Below are 20,771 nucleotides of genomic sequence, written 5' to 3' on the forward strand. Positions count from 1 at the left end.
TTTTTTTCATAGCAGACTCACCGTAGGCTCTCTGTAACATTTCGCACACTTGGTTACACTTTATTTCATTTTTCACGCAAAATTTAATACAAATTCTTCAATTCTTCCATTGTTTAAACTAACATCAATCGTCGAGCTCAAAAAAACACGTCTACACCAGCCGCTACAAGACAGAATGTAAACAATGAATACAGCTGAAAATTTCACCATACATTAGGAATATATGTACCAACACAATAAAAAAAAATTTTGACCACCGGACTCTCCAGACGCGCGCAATTAAAAAATTCCGGGAACTTTTTGAACAGACCTCGTATGTAAACTAGATGATAGCAGCATTTTCGAGTTGATAACAATTCCATAATTATATTGACTTAAACTACTTACAGCAATAAATGCTGGAAGAACACCCATATACCATTCGAATCAGTTCGTCGAGATCAGCAAATGCGTGTGTGACAAATAATTTCACTCAATTTTCTCGGAGATGACTCAACCTTTTTCTACAAAATCAGATTCATATGAAAAGTCGTATGCACCCAAACAAGGTTCCTGAATTACGTGGTTCCGACCTCTGGTTCCGGAGCTACAGGAGGACATGTGAAACGAAATTAAAATTGTGTAACTCATTTTTCGCGTAGATGGCTGAACCGATCTAATAGTATGTTCACATTAGCGCTGATATCAAGTGATATACGGATTTACTTGATATCCGATGATATCATGTGCGATATCACTTGATATCCCATACAATTTGATGTCAACGCTTATTATCATTTTGGCATGATATCCGGGATATCATGTACGATATTATGTCGAGTTGTCAAAAATCGCAACTAGCAACACGGATAATGGCATTGAATGCACTCATTTATGAACGTCACTTCGAGAGTGACAATGAACAATCATTATAATTTCGAATTTTTCAACGAATACTGGCGTTCGGAGACCATAAAATGCAAAACTTCAACTCTTGATTTAATTTTAATAGAGAAAAGTAATATTATTGATTTTATTTCTAATGAGAACATTCAATATGACAACTTGATTGTCAAACGATATCATTTCGATCATATGTGAACACTTCGACATGATATGCATATCATCTCGGTATATCAAGTGATATCAGCGCTAATGTGAACATGGTATAAGATTCAAATGAAATCTAAGAATTATCTAAGATTCAAATGAAAAGTTTTAAGATTCTATAAAACATCTTGTTTTTCAGTCAGTCAGGTGATTAGTATAAAAATGTCTATTTCACATAAACTAATCAGGTTTATCGGGTTAGCAGATTTGGATAGTCGATAACCAAATAAACTTATTTCATTTTTGGTTGTATTCATTTTCGTTTCGAAAGGCACCCAAAAATTTAATTCCCACTACGATTCCTCAAAGATGTCTACATTGATTTTCAAACATTTTGAAACAAATGTAAACTATACAGCTACTCAGGTGAATTTGTCTGACTTCGGTTACACCGAATTTCGAATTTCGGTTCCAGTATCGTTTCTCAAAGCTCAATCGTTTTTTTCAAAAAAAGCCAAATCGAATTTCAGAAACAAATATTCAAATTAAAATAAATCTAAATTTATCCAAATCTGACTTCCGATTCTGATATTGTAGGAGGATGAATTTTTAAAATTCAAAGCGATATAGAAGATGACAATCCCGAAAAGCTTTAAAGTTGGACTCAAAAATATTGCAATTTATTCGTCATATGGCCATACGAATCGGTTTTGATTATGCTGGTTCCTGAATACCGGCTCTGGAAGTACCTTTAATTACCGTAAACTCTAAAGTGGAAATTACTTCGACATATCATGGAAAGTTTAATCGATTGTTACACTTTTAGATTCAAATTCGATCCGATTTGCAGTTTCGACATTACAGAGTAATGAGTGATTAAAATCGCAAATTGCCACTTAAAACGACGGACATTAGAATAATGTCATGAAAACTGAAACACCGAAGAATATTTATGCAAAAAACACATGCGGATTGATAAAAAAAGGTATCATCTCACTGCTAGGTGGATTAAGCACGTTTTTGAATGTTGTACCTTCTGACCACATTTCGAATCGAAAGAGGCTCAGTTGCCGATCCCTGATTTTAGTTTTGATGTAGAACACATCTCTTTTTTCTATATAGGGGTGCAAATCAGAAACTCAATGAAAAATACACGTAGAAATGTGGTCAGGTTTTAAACACTTACAGCTCAGTATATTTTGTATCAATTATCAATATTATTTCATTATTTGATTGGAAATATTTCTAAGATTCGATTTGAATGTATCAAGACACGTATTTTCAATTATAAATTATTGAAATTTTGATTAGTAGCAAGCAGTGTCCTATTTTGTCTGCTAAAAATCCCCGGCGTATTGGATTTCCCTGCCATAACGACGGTTTTGAAGCAGTAAGCGATATATCAAGGGAAAGCATCGCTCTGATTGGTCAATCGATGCAAAAGCCTCTGTTGAAAGCACGCAAAATTATAGCTAACGTTTCAGTCCTATGTGTAACATGTCAGAGGTAGGTTGTTGACAAAAAGTGCCATAAAACGATTTGAAGCTTTAATTGGTATGCTCTGATCTTGTGTCATGCAAGCTCGGATAAAATTCCAGGTTATGTCATTACGTCTGAGAAATTGGTAACTACCCCAGGGTAAATTTTGAGTGCTTAAGATTAATTTCTAATTAATATAAGATGAACTCGATTGATAATGAGAAAAGGTTTATCGTTTCAACCGAAATCGCAGAATGGTTGAGAAACTTAACGCTATAAAAATAACCTCTTGCGTACAAATCTTGAACACAAGCTTGGCGAAGAGAATATCAAAATCGAATCGCAAGCATGTACAAAGATATAATTGCATACATTTGAGATATTGGTGTAATTTCGTCGGCTATAAAACAAACAATGTTCGATGTTGGTTCCTAATCAAGATCAATCTAAGCAGACTCTCGTGCAGTTGCGGATTCAAAAGTGTGACGATTGATCGAACTGTTTTATTGTAGATCATTAGAAATTTTGGTTGCCTTGTTCCACATCAACGGCTCGAATAACCCCATGGGGCTGATCCTTGTAGTTTTTTCGTTGGTCCGGTATTTAAGAATTTCTAAAGATTTTTTTTCTTTCGAGATCCATTTGACGTTAATTCAGAACACGATCGACTACTTTAATAAAACCTGTTGTTCTCTATAGAAGTGTGAACAAAAAACTGTCAAATATTCAGATATCCAACACTAGATGCCTGTTGCTGATGCGCGAGGGGCATATCAATTTACTTTTGATCTGCCTTTATACAAAGACATCATATTAACAAGATATCCAGCTCTTACATTTCCCGAACAAATCATTGGCAACATCCTTTTTTGCGAGCATGTCGCCCCCAGACGAGCCCGCATCGAATCTTATACATAGAAGTAGAGGAGAAAAATGTCAAATTCGTGCGCGCCAAAATAGCAGGGTTGCGCACCTATACAATTGACATGATATGTTGAATGTGATGCCGTGCGATGGCGTTGCTGAACTGAAGATTGACTTCGCTCAGACCCTGTCAGCTTGGAGCGATCTCAATCTTCAGTTCAGCAACGCCATCGCACGGCGTCTCATTCAACATGTCATGTCAATTGTATGGGTGCGCAGCCCTGCTATTTTGGCGCGTACGAATTTGACATTTCTCTCCCTTACTTCTATGTATGAGATTCGATGCGGACTCACCTGAGGGCGACATGCTCGCAAAAAAGGATGTTGCCAATTATTTGTTCGGGAAATGTGAGAGCTGGATATCTTGTTAATATGATATCTTTGCTTCGCTCCAAGCTGACAGGGTCTGCTTTATGGCTGCTCTCGTGTCGTACATATTTTTGCTGAAGTAACTGTCCATCTGGTGTTTCTCGTAGTTCGGAACGATTTTCTGTGTCTTCTTCATTTGTCATGCGTGAATAGGTGAGACTTAAAGGCTTTGAGTGGACCAGACGAACGAGGCGATTTCAAATTCCTACATAAGAGGTGCTGCCGTTCATATTTTGTTTCAAGCGGTTTTTTCAGAAAATGGAAAACTATATTTTTATAGACAGTTTGGTGGGAGTAGAATTAACTCTATAGTAGAAATAGGATCGAAAGTAGAAGTGGGTTGTGATAATTTCTTTAATAAAAATACATCAAGTAATATTTTATAAAAAATTTATTCGTTAAAAGTATAGTCAATTCAATAAATTACAAGCTAATGCTTTTATTATTTATCTTTTTTGTTTAATCTGCCTATACCGCACGTGCACTATTGGTTTATCAACGGAGAATATTATTAGCAGAAAAAAACAGAAACAACCGAAAGGAGAATTTGTGTCATTTAATCAACCATATCGATTTCCTAATGATAAGTGGTTGTCTTGTATTGTTTTACTGCTATTTCATGCGTAGCTGGCTATAAAGTTTCCATTTAGAATTTTACATTCTAAGACTCCGCTAGCTAGGCAAGGGTTAGAGAGAAAAGGTCCATATTCTAAACGTCTACTGTTATATTTATTTATAATCATCTGCTGAAAATGCTCTTTTGTTCGATGCTAAACCTTTTCTCTCGTTCTGTTTTTTTTTTGTATATTTTCTATACAAAGTAGCATTTGAAAGTCAACCTCTCACCTAAAATGTATTAATACTTGTCAGAAGTAGTATTTTTTTTTCATTTTATGCTTGATTCTTGCTGAAGGTGATTCATTATTAACCTAATATTGTTTTCTTTAGTAGCGACCGTATATTTACAATGCGCCTAGCCTTACCGTTTATTACATTTTCCTTCCAGTGTTAACAATATATACGTACTTAATAATAATGTACCTCTTTGCTATTTTTACAATATAAAAACTATTAGACCGGCTATGCGTATGTTTATATTCTTTTCACATAAAATATGAAAAAAACATACCTAAAAACATTTTAAACATTCAATCCAGAACATTCTTTTGATGATTGGCGACAATTTTAAAATCAAACGACCTGTGTATTGGCTCATTCCAAATTTGTGTTGACGAATAATTAGCTTTCTATAATCGTTTCAACCCACAAAAACAAAACGTAGATTCGATGAGATTTTGTTATGGTACTTCCTCTATACTGTTGTAGATAACTAGGTTTCGTGGGTCAAGAACGAAAAACAAATTCTTATCCTACTTGTTGTTCTCTGTACATCAGTTTCTTCGGTTTCCTTACAATTAACTACCGACGTGATAATTGAACTCATCCGTTGGTACGTTTGTGTGCTTGCTGATTTAAAAAAAAAGTAGGGACAAAAGGCGACAGTCGCAACGTATGCTGAGGAGGGGAATTACTAAGAAATTGCTATCCGAAACGAAATTGGATTTTTTTTTCGCAATTCTGAATCTGTGATTTTAACTGCTCCAGCTAAACAACATTTTATTTTATTTTGTGGATAGACATTTTCCTTTACTTTTTCTAATATAAGAAAATTTATTAGTACGGTTTCATTGTGCCTAGGTGTAAAAGTGGACACTTCTGAACTAGACTTCTGCGAACCATCGGGTCTGTGGTAGGACGGATTGAAACCCTGAGACTGTTTCAATTAGTCAAACCAAACTAAATTTATGATGCGTACATTAAAAAAAAACATTTTTTGATACGAAACTTGTTCGTAGGGCAGTAGTATCAATTGATTGATTCACTAAGTAGGAGTTGATTCCAAAATTATGGTGGTCGACAAAGGGTGAGGCAATAAAGTGCTCACAAGTTCGTATCTCATGCCTTACAGAAAACCGCCGTGTATCATTTAGTACTAAGAAAGACGGCGATTGGGTGCCCAATGCGGTACTAGCAGAATGAGAAAGTTTGAATGAGTATGTCTGCTTTGAATCAGTAATAATCTCGAAGTCGATTCACTTGTTAAGTAGAGAAGTAAGTGTGCAAGACGTAGTAAACTCACAAAGATCTCTCAAATGCCTTTGCTAGGATTAATCACGTCATCGCGATAGCTAAATTGATCAGACTTGGTTTCGGCTCGATGTTGGATTAAAACTCATCTCTCCAATCACCTTGTAGTCGTCAAGTTGAACGATCACTTTTATAAAAAAAATCTCGCCTGGAATTCCACAAGGAAGTCATATTGATTCTTTGATATTCCTGCTTTATTTCAATGACGTGAATGTTTGGCTAGAAACTATTTTGGATCCCGCAATGATAAGGATGCTGCATTTCTTAAACATCGTCCCGGGTTGGCGGTCCAATGCATAGGGCAATGGTCTTACAAACCAGTTGTATATTCGAGCCTGGAAGGATTCGAAGTGACAGTAGAATCGTAGCACCAGCTATGCAATGGTACTGTGCACTCTGCATCGACTGCGAAGTCTGTTGAAACAGAAGGTCAAATTCCACTACAGGAATTTAATACCAAGGCTTTGCATTTCTTAAACGACAAACAGAGAACTTTGCTGATTGGTGCGATTCCAACCGAATGATCCGGAAAAGTGATCGATTATAACGTTTTCGCATTGGAAGGTACCTCTGAAATTCAATTACTTTTTTGGAGGATTTTTACTAAACGAGCAATAGATGTATAAACTGATATAAGTTACACTGCATCGGTTCTATAATGAGACTAGCCAAATCGTTTCGCTCTTCGTGGATTTTCGTGAGCTACCGAGCTATGAGCTACGTGAGTGTGTTATTACGTTTGTTAAATTTCGAATAGTGGCCTTTGTAATATTCGCCCTTATTCTGAATAACGTCGTATCGTTTTTTCCCTCGTATTTCATTTGTATTCCCAATAACGGTAGCAAAATCAAAGGTAGCTATGATTCGATCGAACCACATTCGATCGAAAAATCAATACGTCGTTATTCAGAATAAGGGCGATTACTGGAATTCAATGATATTTAAAATAAGTGTCGAGATAAACGGAAGGGTGTAGAGTGTTATGTCAAGGGACCTGGCTAGCAGTTGAACAGCGCTTGCGCTAAGATGTTTCAGCGAGACAAGACGATGAATTGGGAGGGAAGTTAGTTTTCGAAAAGAGGTCAACTAGCTGCTAGGGCAGTAGTTGAATCTCACTCGGCTTATGTGCAGTATTACGCACAAGTTCAGCGCTATTTCATCTGTTGCGTACTGGAGCGTGTTCTACACATGTTTCTGAGTAGCGTAGTTGACAGAATATCTTCGCGGTAAGAAGGATGAAGGTTCGATTCCCAGGCGTTTTTTTTTTGTTTCATGAACGTTGAGCTTTTCTCTCCGTCTGTCGTTAGTAGTGTATGTGTTTTATAAGCAAAGTGTTCCACATGCAGAAGAGTTTAGGTGTTTATAATAGTCGAAAAAATATTCCAACATTGTCACCTTGAAAGGCTTGTAAAATACGACAGACTAAAGTAGACTGGACTGACATACAGCATAGACTCTGGAACCGAGCACGTGCTTTTGGAAAGGTGTTTCGAGATCAAGTATCTTGGTAATCTTCTTCTCGTTCGGTCATGTTTCGGAGACGAGGTGCATAGAGATAATACCCAATATTGAGTGTACTGAAAGTCTAAAATATTTTTGTTCATGGTTCGAAGGCAGAATGAGCAACATAAACTTTTTGACCAGTCCCTGTCACCAATTTTACCACTGCAGAAGACAATAACAAAAGAAGCATAATATTATCACGCTCCTGAGTTCACAAATTCCCCATATCCTTTTTCTGGAGTAAATTCCAAAGTCTATCAACCGACGTTGCGACTTTTCAAATATAAACAGAGAACAGCAATAATGCCTTTACCGTGCACGAACGAAAAAAAAACCACTAACAATGTAACGAATTCGTCTCGCTTAACTATATTTGTGTTTGTACAAAATGATTCGGTTTAAAAATTTACACTAAATGAATTGTTTTGCCGAACTGCCACGGAAAATAGAAGAAAAAACTAGAACGAGTCTTTAAATCCTTACCGATTTGTTGGTTCACTATTAAAATATAAAACTAGAATAAGATTACTCTCACCCTTTCGTTGCCGTCGATGTCGACGAGGACGATGGTGCGCGGGCAAACCTTACCTGCGCATCCGGTGTCGCTTTACTCGTCGGTCTAACGACATTGTTGTTGTTGTTGTTGTTATTGCTACTACTGCTACTTGCACTATCGCTACAACCGATAGATGTATGTTTCCCGCTGTTGCTGCTGCTGGAAACATTACTACTGATGTTCGACTGCTGTCGCGGCATCGGTTCCAGCAACCGTTGTTGTTGTTCGTCTTCTTGCTGCTTCCGCAATCGCACACAAGGCACACACAGTGTCACCACGTGTTCTCGTATCCGCGTTAGCTCATTGTTGGCATACTCATGCGTCCAGTTAGCGACCATGGCGAGATTCTCACGCTGCTGCACCGTCAAGTACGGATTAGGATGACCCTCCGGACTTCGTGCACCGCATCGGTTGCAAATCGTACACACCGAGCAGTGCCATCGGTCTGTGAATAATAAAAAAGAAAAGTAGTGTGTAACCACTAATATTACAATTTATTTCCGTTCGAGCCTACCGTTAGGGAGGTTACGAAGACCGATACAGTTCAGATGAAATCCACGATCACATTGGTCACAGAACACCATTTTTCTGCTGCCAACGGTAGCTGCAGTTTCCGTCGTCGGAACGGCGTTCTGCCGTCGACCGTGACACTTTTGGCAGGATTTACACTCCGAGCATTGCCACGAATACTCGAGGGCACGTTTGAACATTTTGGCCGACATCTCGATGCAGGATGGATGTGCTGGAATTAAACGAATTATTTATTTGTATGGCCCGCAAAGTCAGCTGATGAAATACTATTTGGTATAAGAAATGACTCATGCAAAGCAGAGCCTTGGTATTAGATTCCTGTAGTGGAATTTGACCTTCTGTTTCAACAGACTTCACAGCCGATTCAGTGCGTACAGAATTATTGCATGGCTGGTGCGCTACGATTCTACTGACACTACGGAATCCTTCCAGATCGGGGCTCGAACATACGACAACTGGGTTTGTAAGACAAGTACCCTATGCATTGAACCGCCAACGCGGGACTCATAAGTAAGCTATTTAATGGCACTACACAGTCCATAGACCGGTTGCGACCTCTGACTTCCGGTATAGTAGTTGATCTCAATAGAAACTGTATCGCTTATTCGTGGAATGGCACTTATCTCAAAGAAACTACGCGGAGGTTGATTAATTCATTTCGAAGATATTTTCGAATTCGGCATAGAAGGCAGTAGTTGAGCCGTTTATTTGAAATAAGAGACAATATTTTCCGAACAGGTGAACATTTTCGAACGCAACCTTTTGTGGAACTTCACAGGAAAGTCCCCTTGATCCTGAGATATTTTTACTGTATTTTAACGATGTTAATTTCTCTCTGGTTGGTCATCAAGGATCGCTTGGGGATGACTTCAGAATCTATCATTTTACCACCAGTTTGAAAGATATGGCTTCACTTCAATGGCATTTGATAATTGTCGCAACCGTTCGCCGTGGGAGTGATATCTCCATACATGATAACTTTCACGGAAAAAAATTGAAATTTTTATATTAACTTGAGGAAATCTGTGATAAACTAAGCGACTTGAGTCAGTGGTTTCAGTGAATTTATCGATGAACGATTGACATTCGAACAACACATGACCATAAATGGAGCAAAACCTAGATTTTCCACTGTATGGAGAAACTGACGGCGCTTCTAGTGAAAAGTGACTGCACATTTATCCAATACATACTGTGATTGTGGCATGTTGAACAAAAAACTGATATAAATTTTATATTGATTTTCAATTTGTTGTGCTTCAAAACACTAAATCAATATAGGACTGTAATGCGAGTATGGGCGGTACATTTTTGCTAAAGATTTGTGATACTTGGGATTGGTATAGTGTTTACAGATATTCAATGTTTAGAATCTCTCTGAAGCTCGATAAAACGTAGATTTGTTTGTTTTGTTCCGTGCCGATAACGGGTTATGAGGGTGACATATCAGTCCATGGTCTTTTCCTGTGATGGCAATATGCCAAATTCAGCAAAAATAGATCGGGGCAATCGAGTTGTCTTGGGAAGGCAACAGACGTTATTCCAGGCCCTCCGGCACCGAAACTCTCTGATAAAAGGGCAATTTGCAATCTTAGGAAAACATAGATTGTTGCAAAAAGCAAAAGTAGTTTTTCTCACTGTCGTTGAGCGGAAATTGAAAAGAGAAATTTCAGTTTATTTGGTTTGTTTTTCTTAATAAACAGATGTTTTTCGCTTGAATATTTATCTAGCAATAGCGGAGAAAACTGCTTTTACGTTTTTTAACAATGCCTTTTTTCTTGGGATTGTGAGTAGAACCTTAAGGTTCTACTTACAATCTCTGGAAAACAGCCTTTGTTGAAAAACGCTAAATCAGTTTCCTTGGCTACTGCTTGATGAATCTTTAAGAAAAAAAAACATCAGTTTGTTTAAAAAAATGTTCTAAACAAAATGATATTTCTGTTTTGAATTTCTGCTCAGCGATTGCGAAGAAAACTGCTCTTGCGTTTTGTAACAATGGCCGTTTTTTTAAGATTTTAAATTGCCCCTTAATTTAAAAGTCGCTATTCAAGCCTCATGAATGAATGTATGGTCTCCCATACAATAATTATATTCAGATAAATAAGTTATACAAGAAAACCGTGAAGCGCTGCCATGCCAATTATTTAAAGAAGATTCAGCATAGAATGAAGTCTAACCCAAAAGCTTTCTGGAAGCACGTGAATGAGCAAAGGAAGGAATTTGGATTACCATCGTTAATGCGATTCGGTGAGCGTACCGATTCGAGTACTCAAGAAATGTGCCAGCTCTTTTCGGAACAATTCGCTCGTGCTTTCTCTTCTGAAGCATTATCCCCACAGCAAATCGAACGAGCGGCAATCAACGTTCCGATATCTAATTGCTTTTTGCACTCCATTGACATAGACGTGAATTTGGTACAGATGGCTATCGCTGGATTGAAGTCTTCGAGTTCTGCAGGATCAGATGGCATAGCGGCAGTTATTTTAAAGAAATGTTCGGCTGGAATAATATCACCACTTTATCGTTTATTCAGAACCTCATTAACTACAGCAGTATTTCCGAATTTATGGAAAGCTTCGTTTATGTATCCGGTTTACAAGAAAGACGACAAAAGCAATATGAACAACTACCGCGGTATCACTTCTCTTAGCGCAATTCCTAAATTGTTCGAAAAAGTCATTCTGACTCAAATTTTTACCCATTGCAAGCAGTACATTGATGATACTCAACACGGGTTTATGCCGAAGCGTTCAACAGCTACCAACCTCGTATCTTTTACATCTTACATAACAAACGCTATGTCAGACGGGTTGCAGACGGACGTTATCTATACAGATCTCTCTTCTGCTTTCGATAAAATCAATCATGACATCACAATTGCAAAATTAAATCGACTCGGCTTTGGTGCAAACGTCATTCAATGGATACAATCATATCTCAGCAATCGACGTCTTACTATCAGAATAGATGACTGTGTTTCCGAAGAATTTGTTGCAACGTCTGGAATTCCACAGGGGAGTCATTTTGGCCCTTTGATTTTCTTACTGTACTTCAATGATGTAAATCTTTGTCTGGATGGATCACGAGTTTCTTTCGCTGATGACCTCAAGATCTATCATACCATCCGCAACTCAGAAGATGCGGCATTCCTTCAACGGCAATTGGAAATCTTTGCGAATTGGAGCAAAACCAATCATATGATAGTGAATCCCGAAAAGCGCTCAATCATTACGTTCACAAGGAAAAAGTTACCGTTCAAATTCGAATATTATCTTGAAGGATTCATGATTAGTAGATCGACATGCGTCAAAGATCTTGGTGTCTTTCTCGATGAGCAGTTATCGTTCAAACAGCACATTAACTACATTGTTGCGAAAGCTTCTCGCTGTTTGAGATTCATATTTATAATGGCTAAGCACTTCAATGATATTTATTGCCTGAAGACTCTATACTGTACACTCGTTCGTTCTACTTTGGAATATTGCTCAGTAGTCTGGAACACTCTTTACCTCAATGGAGCTCATAGAATAAAATCTATACAACGTAGATTCGTACGTTTTGTTCTTCGACGATTACCTTGGAATAATCCACATCAACTGCCGAGCTATGGAAATCGCGGATTGCTGATTGGTTTTGACACACTACAAGTACGACGAGAGCTGTCGCGTGCTTTAATGATAGCTGATATTTTGAATGATAGGATTGACTGCCCCGCTTTGCTCCGTGAGGTTAATATCAATGTTCGTCGCCGTGCTCTCCGTAACAACGCCTTTCTTCGACTACCTCTACGTCGCACCAAATATGGAACAAACGGTGCCGTTATAGGCTTGCAAAAAACGTTCAATCGTGTATCATCTGGATTTGACTTCAACCTTCCACGCAAAACAATTCAAGTAAATTTTTTACTTAGTATTAGAAATTATCATTAGGACTATAATGTGTCTATTGATTTTACAATAATAAACAAATAAACTCCCAACTTATCTTTGCGAATTTCGACAGCTTAACCCATTATGTCCTAGCGTATATATCATAGGCATTACCCAATAGCTTCACAATAGCAAAAACAGATAAACTACATACTACGCCACTTCTTTGTGTGTTAAATCTGTTGTTTGTTTTTCAAAATTTAATTGTATTTTGATCCTTGACCTTTGACCTACTAACGACTAGAAATGGCTGTGCAAAAGTAAGCTATATATTGCTTTGTATTTTAGATCAAATTATGTGCTAATACTTATATCTTGTGACAAAACAGTAGAAGAGACTTTAAAAAGGTTATATCTAAAAAAATTCCAAATAATGTGTAAAATTTGATGCTAACATTTGTGTGTATGGTATATCATACGGTGGAATAATTTCGTTTACAAAAGATTTCTAACAGTAATTTTGCGTTTCTCATAATCTTCAACATATAATATGATGGAACTGATGATATCAGTTCATTTGATTCAAATTTTAAAACTCCCGGGTTATAATGGGTTAATGTGTCTCCGCCACCTTTCTACTTCGAATTGTTTGATTGGTTCTATTAAGGTATAATCAACAGACACAATGTCGCTAATGAAAATTTCTAATAATATACAAACAAATTTCAAGCATCCTGCCGCGTGATAGATTAAATCAGGTACTATTCTACACACACACACACATCTTCAAAATGAGGGGTTTTCAGTATTTTTTAATACACGATCCAAGTAAAATGCATCCAATTGAAGCTAACCAATTTTTGATAGTAAAAACCTTTACATGCCTTGGTTGTCAATCTTCAGAGGATCTGTTCCAATGCAAACTTCGCTTGCTAAAATTATCCGGAGAAAACTTGAGGGAATGGAAACGGTGATCCAAAGAGCTAGTATGGTTGTCGAGCTGTTACGTATCTGGCAGGTCTTTCCACAGTCCTGAAGTTTGACCAAAAGTAAATTGTTACGCACAAAAAGACATGTAAGACTTTAAAATTTAAGTTATAGCAAGATTGTACAGTGCAAACGGACACACAATTACACAGATTTTTTTCCACTTTGCATTGCTTCGTCGAAGTCGTTGCTTTGAAATTGCCTAGTATATTTCGATTGTTCAAAACTCCGGACAATTCGGAAGATTTATTCACCTGGTGACAAAATCTATATTCTCTCGATTCTCTCTATTTCATGGCAACCGATGATCACAATATGAGGCAGATGGATTTGAAAAATCACCGCGAAATGTTCCAAAAACACATAACACATCTTCAATCGGTGCAATCGAAGAAGTATATTTTCTTTACAAATTCATAGACACTGTCGGCTCTGATTGATGTACCAGAAAGATGACTGCCTGAACAGTGAACAAGGTCGCCTGTGCCAACCGAGAATTTCGGAGATGATGGGAACTAAAGTGAAAATGTTTCATCACCAATCGCGAACGTAATTGTTCAATGAGTGGCGTGATTTTAATGAATCTTCTAACTCCATTTCACAATGGTAGTTTTGTTTGTGTACAAAACAGTTAACTATTTTTTATGGATTGCAAATTCATCTATATCATACTGTTTTCTCTGTCGTCCGACCTAATACGCCTGATACAGCAAAATATAACTCGTTAAATAAATACGGAAAAAATCGGGTTTTTTTTCAATTCTCGACTAAGAATAGTTTTTTTTTATATATCTAAAGGCGACAAAATAATGACGAAATAGATTGGATAGTTCATTAACATGGTAGCAAAATATTCAGGGAAAACATTATGGAGTAAAATACGAACCTCTCCGCCTGCACACCGAGCACCGAATGAATCGTTCCGGTTTGTTGAACTGATTATTGTTCTGCGCTCCTTGACAGACGGCACATAGATACGGATTCAACTCAGCTTTACTCTTCTCCTCTGCCCTTGGTGCTGCAGTAGTACTAGTTGCTGGAGTCATCTTTGGCAGAGCGGCTTGCTGCAATCTGCTACTCACGGGAGGTCTTCTGATCGATGTTCTCTTCAACGGCACTTCGGAGTCCTGCATTGGAAAACAAGTTGGCTACACATGAAAAGGCTCACATGTTGAAAGTACAAACCTCAGAATCCTCCGAACCACTGCTAGAATCATCATCACTATCCGAATTCTCAGTATCACTTTCTTCGCTATCACTGCTAGAGTCATCACTGCTGCTGCTACTACCACTATCGCTTTCCGAAGCAACTTCGGCCAGCAGTTGTTTGTATCGGTCCGAGCGGAGGATTTGATTCAGTTGCAACGGATCTAACAGGGCAGTATTGATCGGATAACACCTGGAATATATGAATTAAATTGCAGAATAAGTTATGACACCTACACAGAAATTAATGACGACTTACGCCAATTCTTCCGGCGTGTAGGTCCTATAAAATTCAGAAAATTGGCCAGGAACTAAGGCTACCGGATAATGACTAGCCTGGTCAACAGGCTTCTTTTCTAACTTTTGCTCGCGAGGCACCTGCACCACATACGTTTGAAGATCCATACAACATCGACGTGTTTCCTTTCGTCTAGAAAAGCATATAAGTTTAGACAAAATCCTGTAAATCATTGGAAAAACTTTACTCTTTGTTCATCATGACATTCCAACTGGAGGCCGACCGAATCGCCCGTTCCTTCTGTAGCTGACTTCGGTCGACACCTTCGGCTGCAATCGCCGCCACAGCCGTCCGGAGGTATTTCTGTCGATCGCGGTACAGTTTTTCCCGCTGATACCGTTTGTATTCCTCGTACTTCTCCGGATAGTCATTGCACATGATGTCCAGAATTTCCGATGCATACACGGCCGTTAAACCTAAATCGCACATCTTCTCGGACGCCATACCTTGCTCCATAATATAATTTCGTTCTTCCATGTCCACGGGCCGTCGCATCAAATCCGGATATTTTCTCTTGAAACTTTTCACGCCCAGATACTCGGCGATCTGTTCCTGTATCATGTAGGCGTCTCCATGGCATCTAGGATTTGCCAACGTTGGCTGAGGCCACTCGTACTCGGCTATCATTTCCACCGAGAACTCCGTTCGCCTGTTTCATCAAATAATTTATCATAAAAAGCTATTCAAATTCAAATAAAACACAATAAACATACCCATTAACGTCTCCAACTTCCATTTTCGCTTTTGGTTTACGAGCACTGCTGCCGGTGGTGCTGAGAATCGTTTGCAGCGTCATGCTATTATCCTGCGTCACGCTGGCACTGCTCAGATACGAACTTTGGGATTCTTCGTTGGGTCCACCGCCGGTACTGATCAGCCGCATCGGAGTGGTGAAGTTGAAATCACCACTCATACGGGTGTCCTCTTCGAAGAGCTGCAGTGAGCTGTTGCTATTGCCGGGGAAGGGTGTCAGTTGCAGTTTCCTTCGGTGTATGTCCTGGAAAAAGAAGCAAACATGGTGTGATTAGATGGGTGCACCAAATGTGAGACAATTTGTGTCGTTTTGATGTGTATGATAGCGGATTTTTTTACAGGAAAAGTGTGTCTTAGCAACTAAAAACATTTGCCATTATGATTAAAATACGATTTATTTGAATTTGGATACCATCACCCGACTTTAAATTTATACGGGAAAAATATGTTAGGATTAAGTTCCGAAGCTCACAAATGAAGGCTAGTGATCACGACGAATCAATAGTTCTTGATTCAAGTAAAAAAATGTAACAAAACAACCGTTCCATCTTTGAAACAGTATGTGCGCAATTTTTTTTAAATTCAAATGTATCGCTTATGACCATAAGTTTTGTAAAAAGATTATGAACGGTGTTGTTTTAAAATTCAAAATAAAGAAAGCAGGAGAGTTAATCAGAAGCTGAAGATATTTGCTATTATTGAAAAGTGTGATAATTCCCGTCTCTTTTGTTGTATGTCTAGACCTCCAAGTAGCCCGCGATTTCATTAGTGATAAGGATCAACATGAGTGAAGCAAACAAAACAGCAAAGTTGTATCGTCTCGATCTTATGAGCATCGTTAGTCAGGGGATCTAAACAGCCGAGCCATATCCAATATTCGAACGAACAAACGAACAGCAAAGGAATATGAAACAGTTCACATCTGTCAAGTGATGCCATCGTCATTTATAAAAATCTTAGGCTATGGGAAGCTTTAGCCACAATGTCACTGATGTGATGCCTGAATATAAGCGATCGATCCCCAAAACTAGTCGACCTTCATATCACAGATCCTTCCAGAAAGAATTTTAATTAAAATCGTTTTTTCCATCGTTAACGTATCTTATGCTCGCTTTACACCACTCTGCGAAGATTATCAATTTCCGTTGGAGAAAGATTACATTTTATGAGCGGCGGATGTTGTAGTAGATCTTGACATCATTAGCAAACGATAGACGAGAGCCACCCAAAGAAAAGTTGGCTTCGTTGAAGCACAGTAAAAATATGAAAGGTCCGAGATAGCTTCCCTGCAGAATTCCGAGCGATGTGAAGAGCTCTATGGAAATGAGATATCAATTTTAATTGATAAATGATGATTCCTGACTGTATCCAACGAAAAATGTTCGTACTGAATTCAACTCTGTTCAATTCAGCAACCGTGACGTTGTGTTTGTGTTCCTGTTTCCGAAGAATTTACAAGCCATTGCTCATTGAACAGAGTAACCCCTTAAGGTGGGTACCTTCTAGAGCATGTTTGAGCGATAAGTAAGGAGTGTATTGAAAATAAGCTAGAGCATAACAGTTCGGCTGAAAAGTTCGTATCGTTTAATAGAAACACACATTTTTTTTTGCCAAAATTCGTTTTTATTATTCAACATAATTGTCATCAGAGGCGATACAGCAATTATAGCGATCTTCCAACTTTTCGATACCATTTTTGTAGTACGATTTGTCCTTTGCCTCAAAATAGGCCTCAGTTTCAGCGATTACCTCTTCATTGCTTCTAATTTTTTTACCAGCGAGCATTCTCTTGAGGTCTGAGAACAGGAAAAAGTCACTGGGGGCCAAATCTGGAGAATACGGTGAATGAGGGAGCAATTCGAAGCCTAATTCGTTCAATTTCAGCATGGTTTACATCGACTTGTGACACGGTGCATTGTCTTGATGAAACAAAACTTTTTTCTTCTTCAAATGAGGCCGTTTTTTTTAAATTTCGTCCTTCAAATGCTCTAATAACGCTATATAATAGTCACTGTTGATGGTTTTTCCCTTTTCAAGGTAGTCGATGAAAATTATACCATGCGAATCCCAAAATACAGATGCCATAACCTTACCGGCCGATTGTTGAGTCTTTCCACGCTTTGGGTTCGGTTCATCGCGTGCAGTCCATTCAGCTGACTGTCGATTGGACTCCGGAGTGAAGTGATGGAGCCATGTTTCGTCCATTGTTATATATCGACGAAACGGTTTTATTTCGATATAACAGCTCCAAACACTGCTCAGAATCATCAATTCGTTGTTGTTTTTGATCGATTGTGAGCTCACGCGGCACCCATTTTGCACAAAGCTTTCTTATATCCAAATATTCGTGAATAATATGTCCAACACGTTCCTTTGATATCTTTAGGGTGTCAGCTATCTCGATCAACTTCACTTTACGGTCATTGAAAATCATTTTGTGGATTTTTTTCACGTTTTCATCGGTAACAGCCTCTTTTGGACGTCCACTGCGTTCATCGTCTTCGGTGCTCATATGACCAGTACGAAATTTTGCAAACCACTTACGAATTGTTGCTTCGCCCGATGCAGAGTCTGGATAACACTCATCAAGCCATTTTTTGGTATCGGCGGCACTTTTTTTCATCAAAAAGTAGTGTTTCATCAACACACGAAATTCCTTTTTTTTCCATTTTTTTCACAATAACAAAAGTAGCTTCACTCAAAATGCAATATCTCACAAACTAATAATCAGACAGCTGTCCAATTTATACACGTATCTTTTGAAGGTTGGTACTAACTGAAAATGGTATGGATTCAATTCTAGTGGCGCCCTCTCATAGAAGCGATACGAACTTTTCAGCCGATCTGTTAATGAAAACCGGATGAAATCAAAGTTATTCCTTCACGAATTTTCGAACTTTTGATCGAACGCTCTTCATCAAGTTCCGAACAAGTGTTGCATCGCATTTTTTGGACGCTTATTTTGAACTCCTTAATGTTCTCAGCTGCCTAAGCAGTCTTCTTAAAGACCCTCGTCACGATTGCCCAGTAACGTTCGATGGGTCGAAGCTGAGGGTTATGTGGTTAATTGATATTTTTCTCAACGAAATTTATACCCTTTTCGCAAGCCAATTGAGAGTGGTTTTGGCATAGTGAGCCGACGCTAAATCCGACCAAAACAGTGGAGGTGTACTATGCTTCTTATATAAAGGCAGGAATCTCTTCTGGAGATACTCAATCAATAGATTTCTGCATTTATAGTTCCGGTAGTGTAAAAAATGGTTGACTTCAAACCACAGGAACATGTTACTTGTCATACCCGTACCTTTCGACCGAATTTCTCCACTTGAATCGACCTGTACGCATCGCTCACATCCTCCCCAACGACGACAGTATTGTGGACCTGGAAGGGTTTTTGAGTTCTCCTTTACATAAGTCTCATTCTTCTGTTCTATACTTTGTTCCGAGATTTTCTGCTTCTTGTATGTCTTCAGGTAATTTCGCCTCTTGATACGCTGGATCATTCCGACACTCATTGCAGCTTTTTTTGCCAAATCACGTATTGACATTGATTTGTGCTTCATGATTAGAGATACCACTTTCTGGTCCAGTTTCGGGTTGGAAGAACCGGGTTTTCTGCCTCTTCTCCAAACTTATTAATGATGGTTTTGAGACCGGCATGATGAATTCCAAACCGCTTCGCCAATTTTCGCATAGTAATAGCCTTCTCACTTAGCCATGTGTCCAGAACCTTAATTTTCACTTCCTTTTCAATACGCGACATTTTGAAAACGCAGAATATCAACCGCACAAACAAATAAACAAACGAAAGCTGACAGCCAAACGCACGGCATGCTACGATCTGAGCATAAAAAACCATCACAAATGCACACGTACAACACAAATGTATGTAATGCTTATTTTTGATACACTCCTTATCACGAAATTTTGTTTGGCAAGCAGGTTGTATAGAGGAATAAATGGGAATCGCTTGAAAATCAGCAAACGATGACTTCGAATATGATTCTTATCAATTGAAAAATCCCAATTTAGATCTAGAATATTAACCCATTTTCAATGATGGGATTTTCTATAGCACTCTTGTCTTGTAACAATAACGCTCCTGGGTTGGACAGAATTAAATTCAACTTGGTGAAGAATCTGCCCGACCTCGCAAAAAGACGTTTGTTGGAATTGTTCAACAAGTTTCTTGAGCAAAATATTGTCCCACCTGACTGGAGGCAAGTGAAAATTATCGACATTCAAAAGCCAGGGAAAACAGCTTCCAATCACAACTCATATAGACCCATTGCAATGTTGTCCTGCATCAGAAAATTGTTCGAAAAAATTATTCTACGACGTCTTGACACTTGGGTCGAGACGAACGGTTTGTTGTCAGATACTCAGTTTGGCTTCCGTAGAAATAAAGGGACGAATGATTGCCTTGCATTACTTTCGCCTGACATCCAAATTGCCTTCGCTCAAAAGCAAAAAATGGCATCTATATTTTTTGACATTAAAGGAGCATTTGATTCAGTTTCCATTGATGTTCTTTCAGACAAGCTCCACCAATATGGACTTCCAGAGGTTATAAATAATTATTTGCACAACCTTTTGTCAGAGAAACGCATGCATTGTTCACATGGCGATTTGGCAACATTCAGAATTAGCTACATGGGTCTCCTGCAAGGCTCATGCCTCAGTCCGCTCCTCTATAATTTTTACGTGAATGACATTGACAGCTGTCTAATAACCCCATGTACACTAAGACAATTGGCAGATGATGGCGTGGTTTCAGTTACTGGACCCAAAGCTATTGATCTGCATAAATCATTGCAAGATATCTTAGATAACTTGTCCGTTTGGGCTGTTCATCTTGGTATCGAATTCTTTGCGGAGAAAACAGAGTTAGTCGTCTTTTCAAGAAAGCATGATCCCGCGCAGCTTCAGCTCCATAGGATGGGAAGAATGATCCAACAGGTTTTAACTTTTAAATACCTCGGGGTGTGGTTCGATTCCAAATGCACGTGGGGAGGACACATTAGGTATCTGATAACGAAATGCCAACAAAGAGTAAATTTTCTTCGAACAATAACAGGAACTTGGTGGGGTGCTCATCCGCAAGATCTAATAAAATTGT

At 38.5% G+C, this 20,771-nt stretch overlaps 1 protein-coding gene across 5 annotated transcripts in view; it reads right to left on the reverse strand.

The window, feature by feature from the left end:
• Positions 1 to 4,174: 4,174 nt before the first annotated feature.
• LOC131433015 (supporter of activation of yellow protein) overlaps positions 4,175 to 20,771 on the reverse strand; it is a 49,507-nt gene continuing 32,910 nt past the window's right edge. For all 5 annotated transcript variants that reach the window (XM_058599735.1, XM_058599731.1, XM_058599732.1 and 2 more), the window contains 7 exons: positions 15,613 to 15,896; positions 15,087 to 15,548; positions 14,861 to 15,031; positions 14,581 to 14,794; positions 14,282 to 14,522; positions 8,523 to 8,750; positions 4,175 to 8,453 (listed from right to left, as the gene is read on the reverse strand). In XM_058599735.1, the coding sequence (XP_058455718.1) occupies positions 7,984 to 8,453; positions 8,523 to 8,750; positions 14,282 to 14,522; positions 14,581 to 14,794; positions 14,861 to 15,031; positions 15,087 to 15,548; positions 15,613 to 15,896 (2,070 nt within the window). In that variant the 3' untranslated portion in view covers positions 4,175 to 7,983. The remainder of the gene's footprint in view (positions 8,454 to 8,522; positions 8,751 to 14,281; positions 14,523 to 14,580; positions 14,795 to 14,860; positions 15,032 to 15,086; positions 15,549 to 15,612; positions 15,897 to 20,771) is intronic.

This window comes from Malaya genurostris, chromosome 2 (assembly GCF_030247185.1).
Source record: "Malaya genurostris strain Urasoe2022 chromosome 2, Malgen_1.1, whole genome shotgun sequence".
Lineage (NCBI taxonomy): Eukaryota > Metazoa > Arthropoda > Insecta > Diptera > Culicidae > Malaya > Malaya genurostris.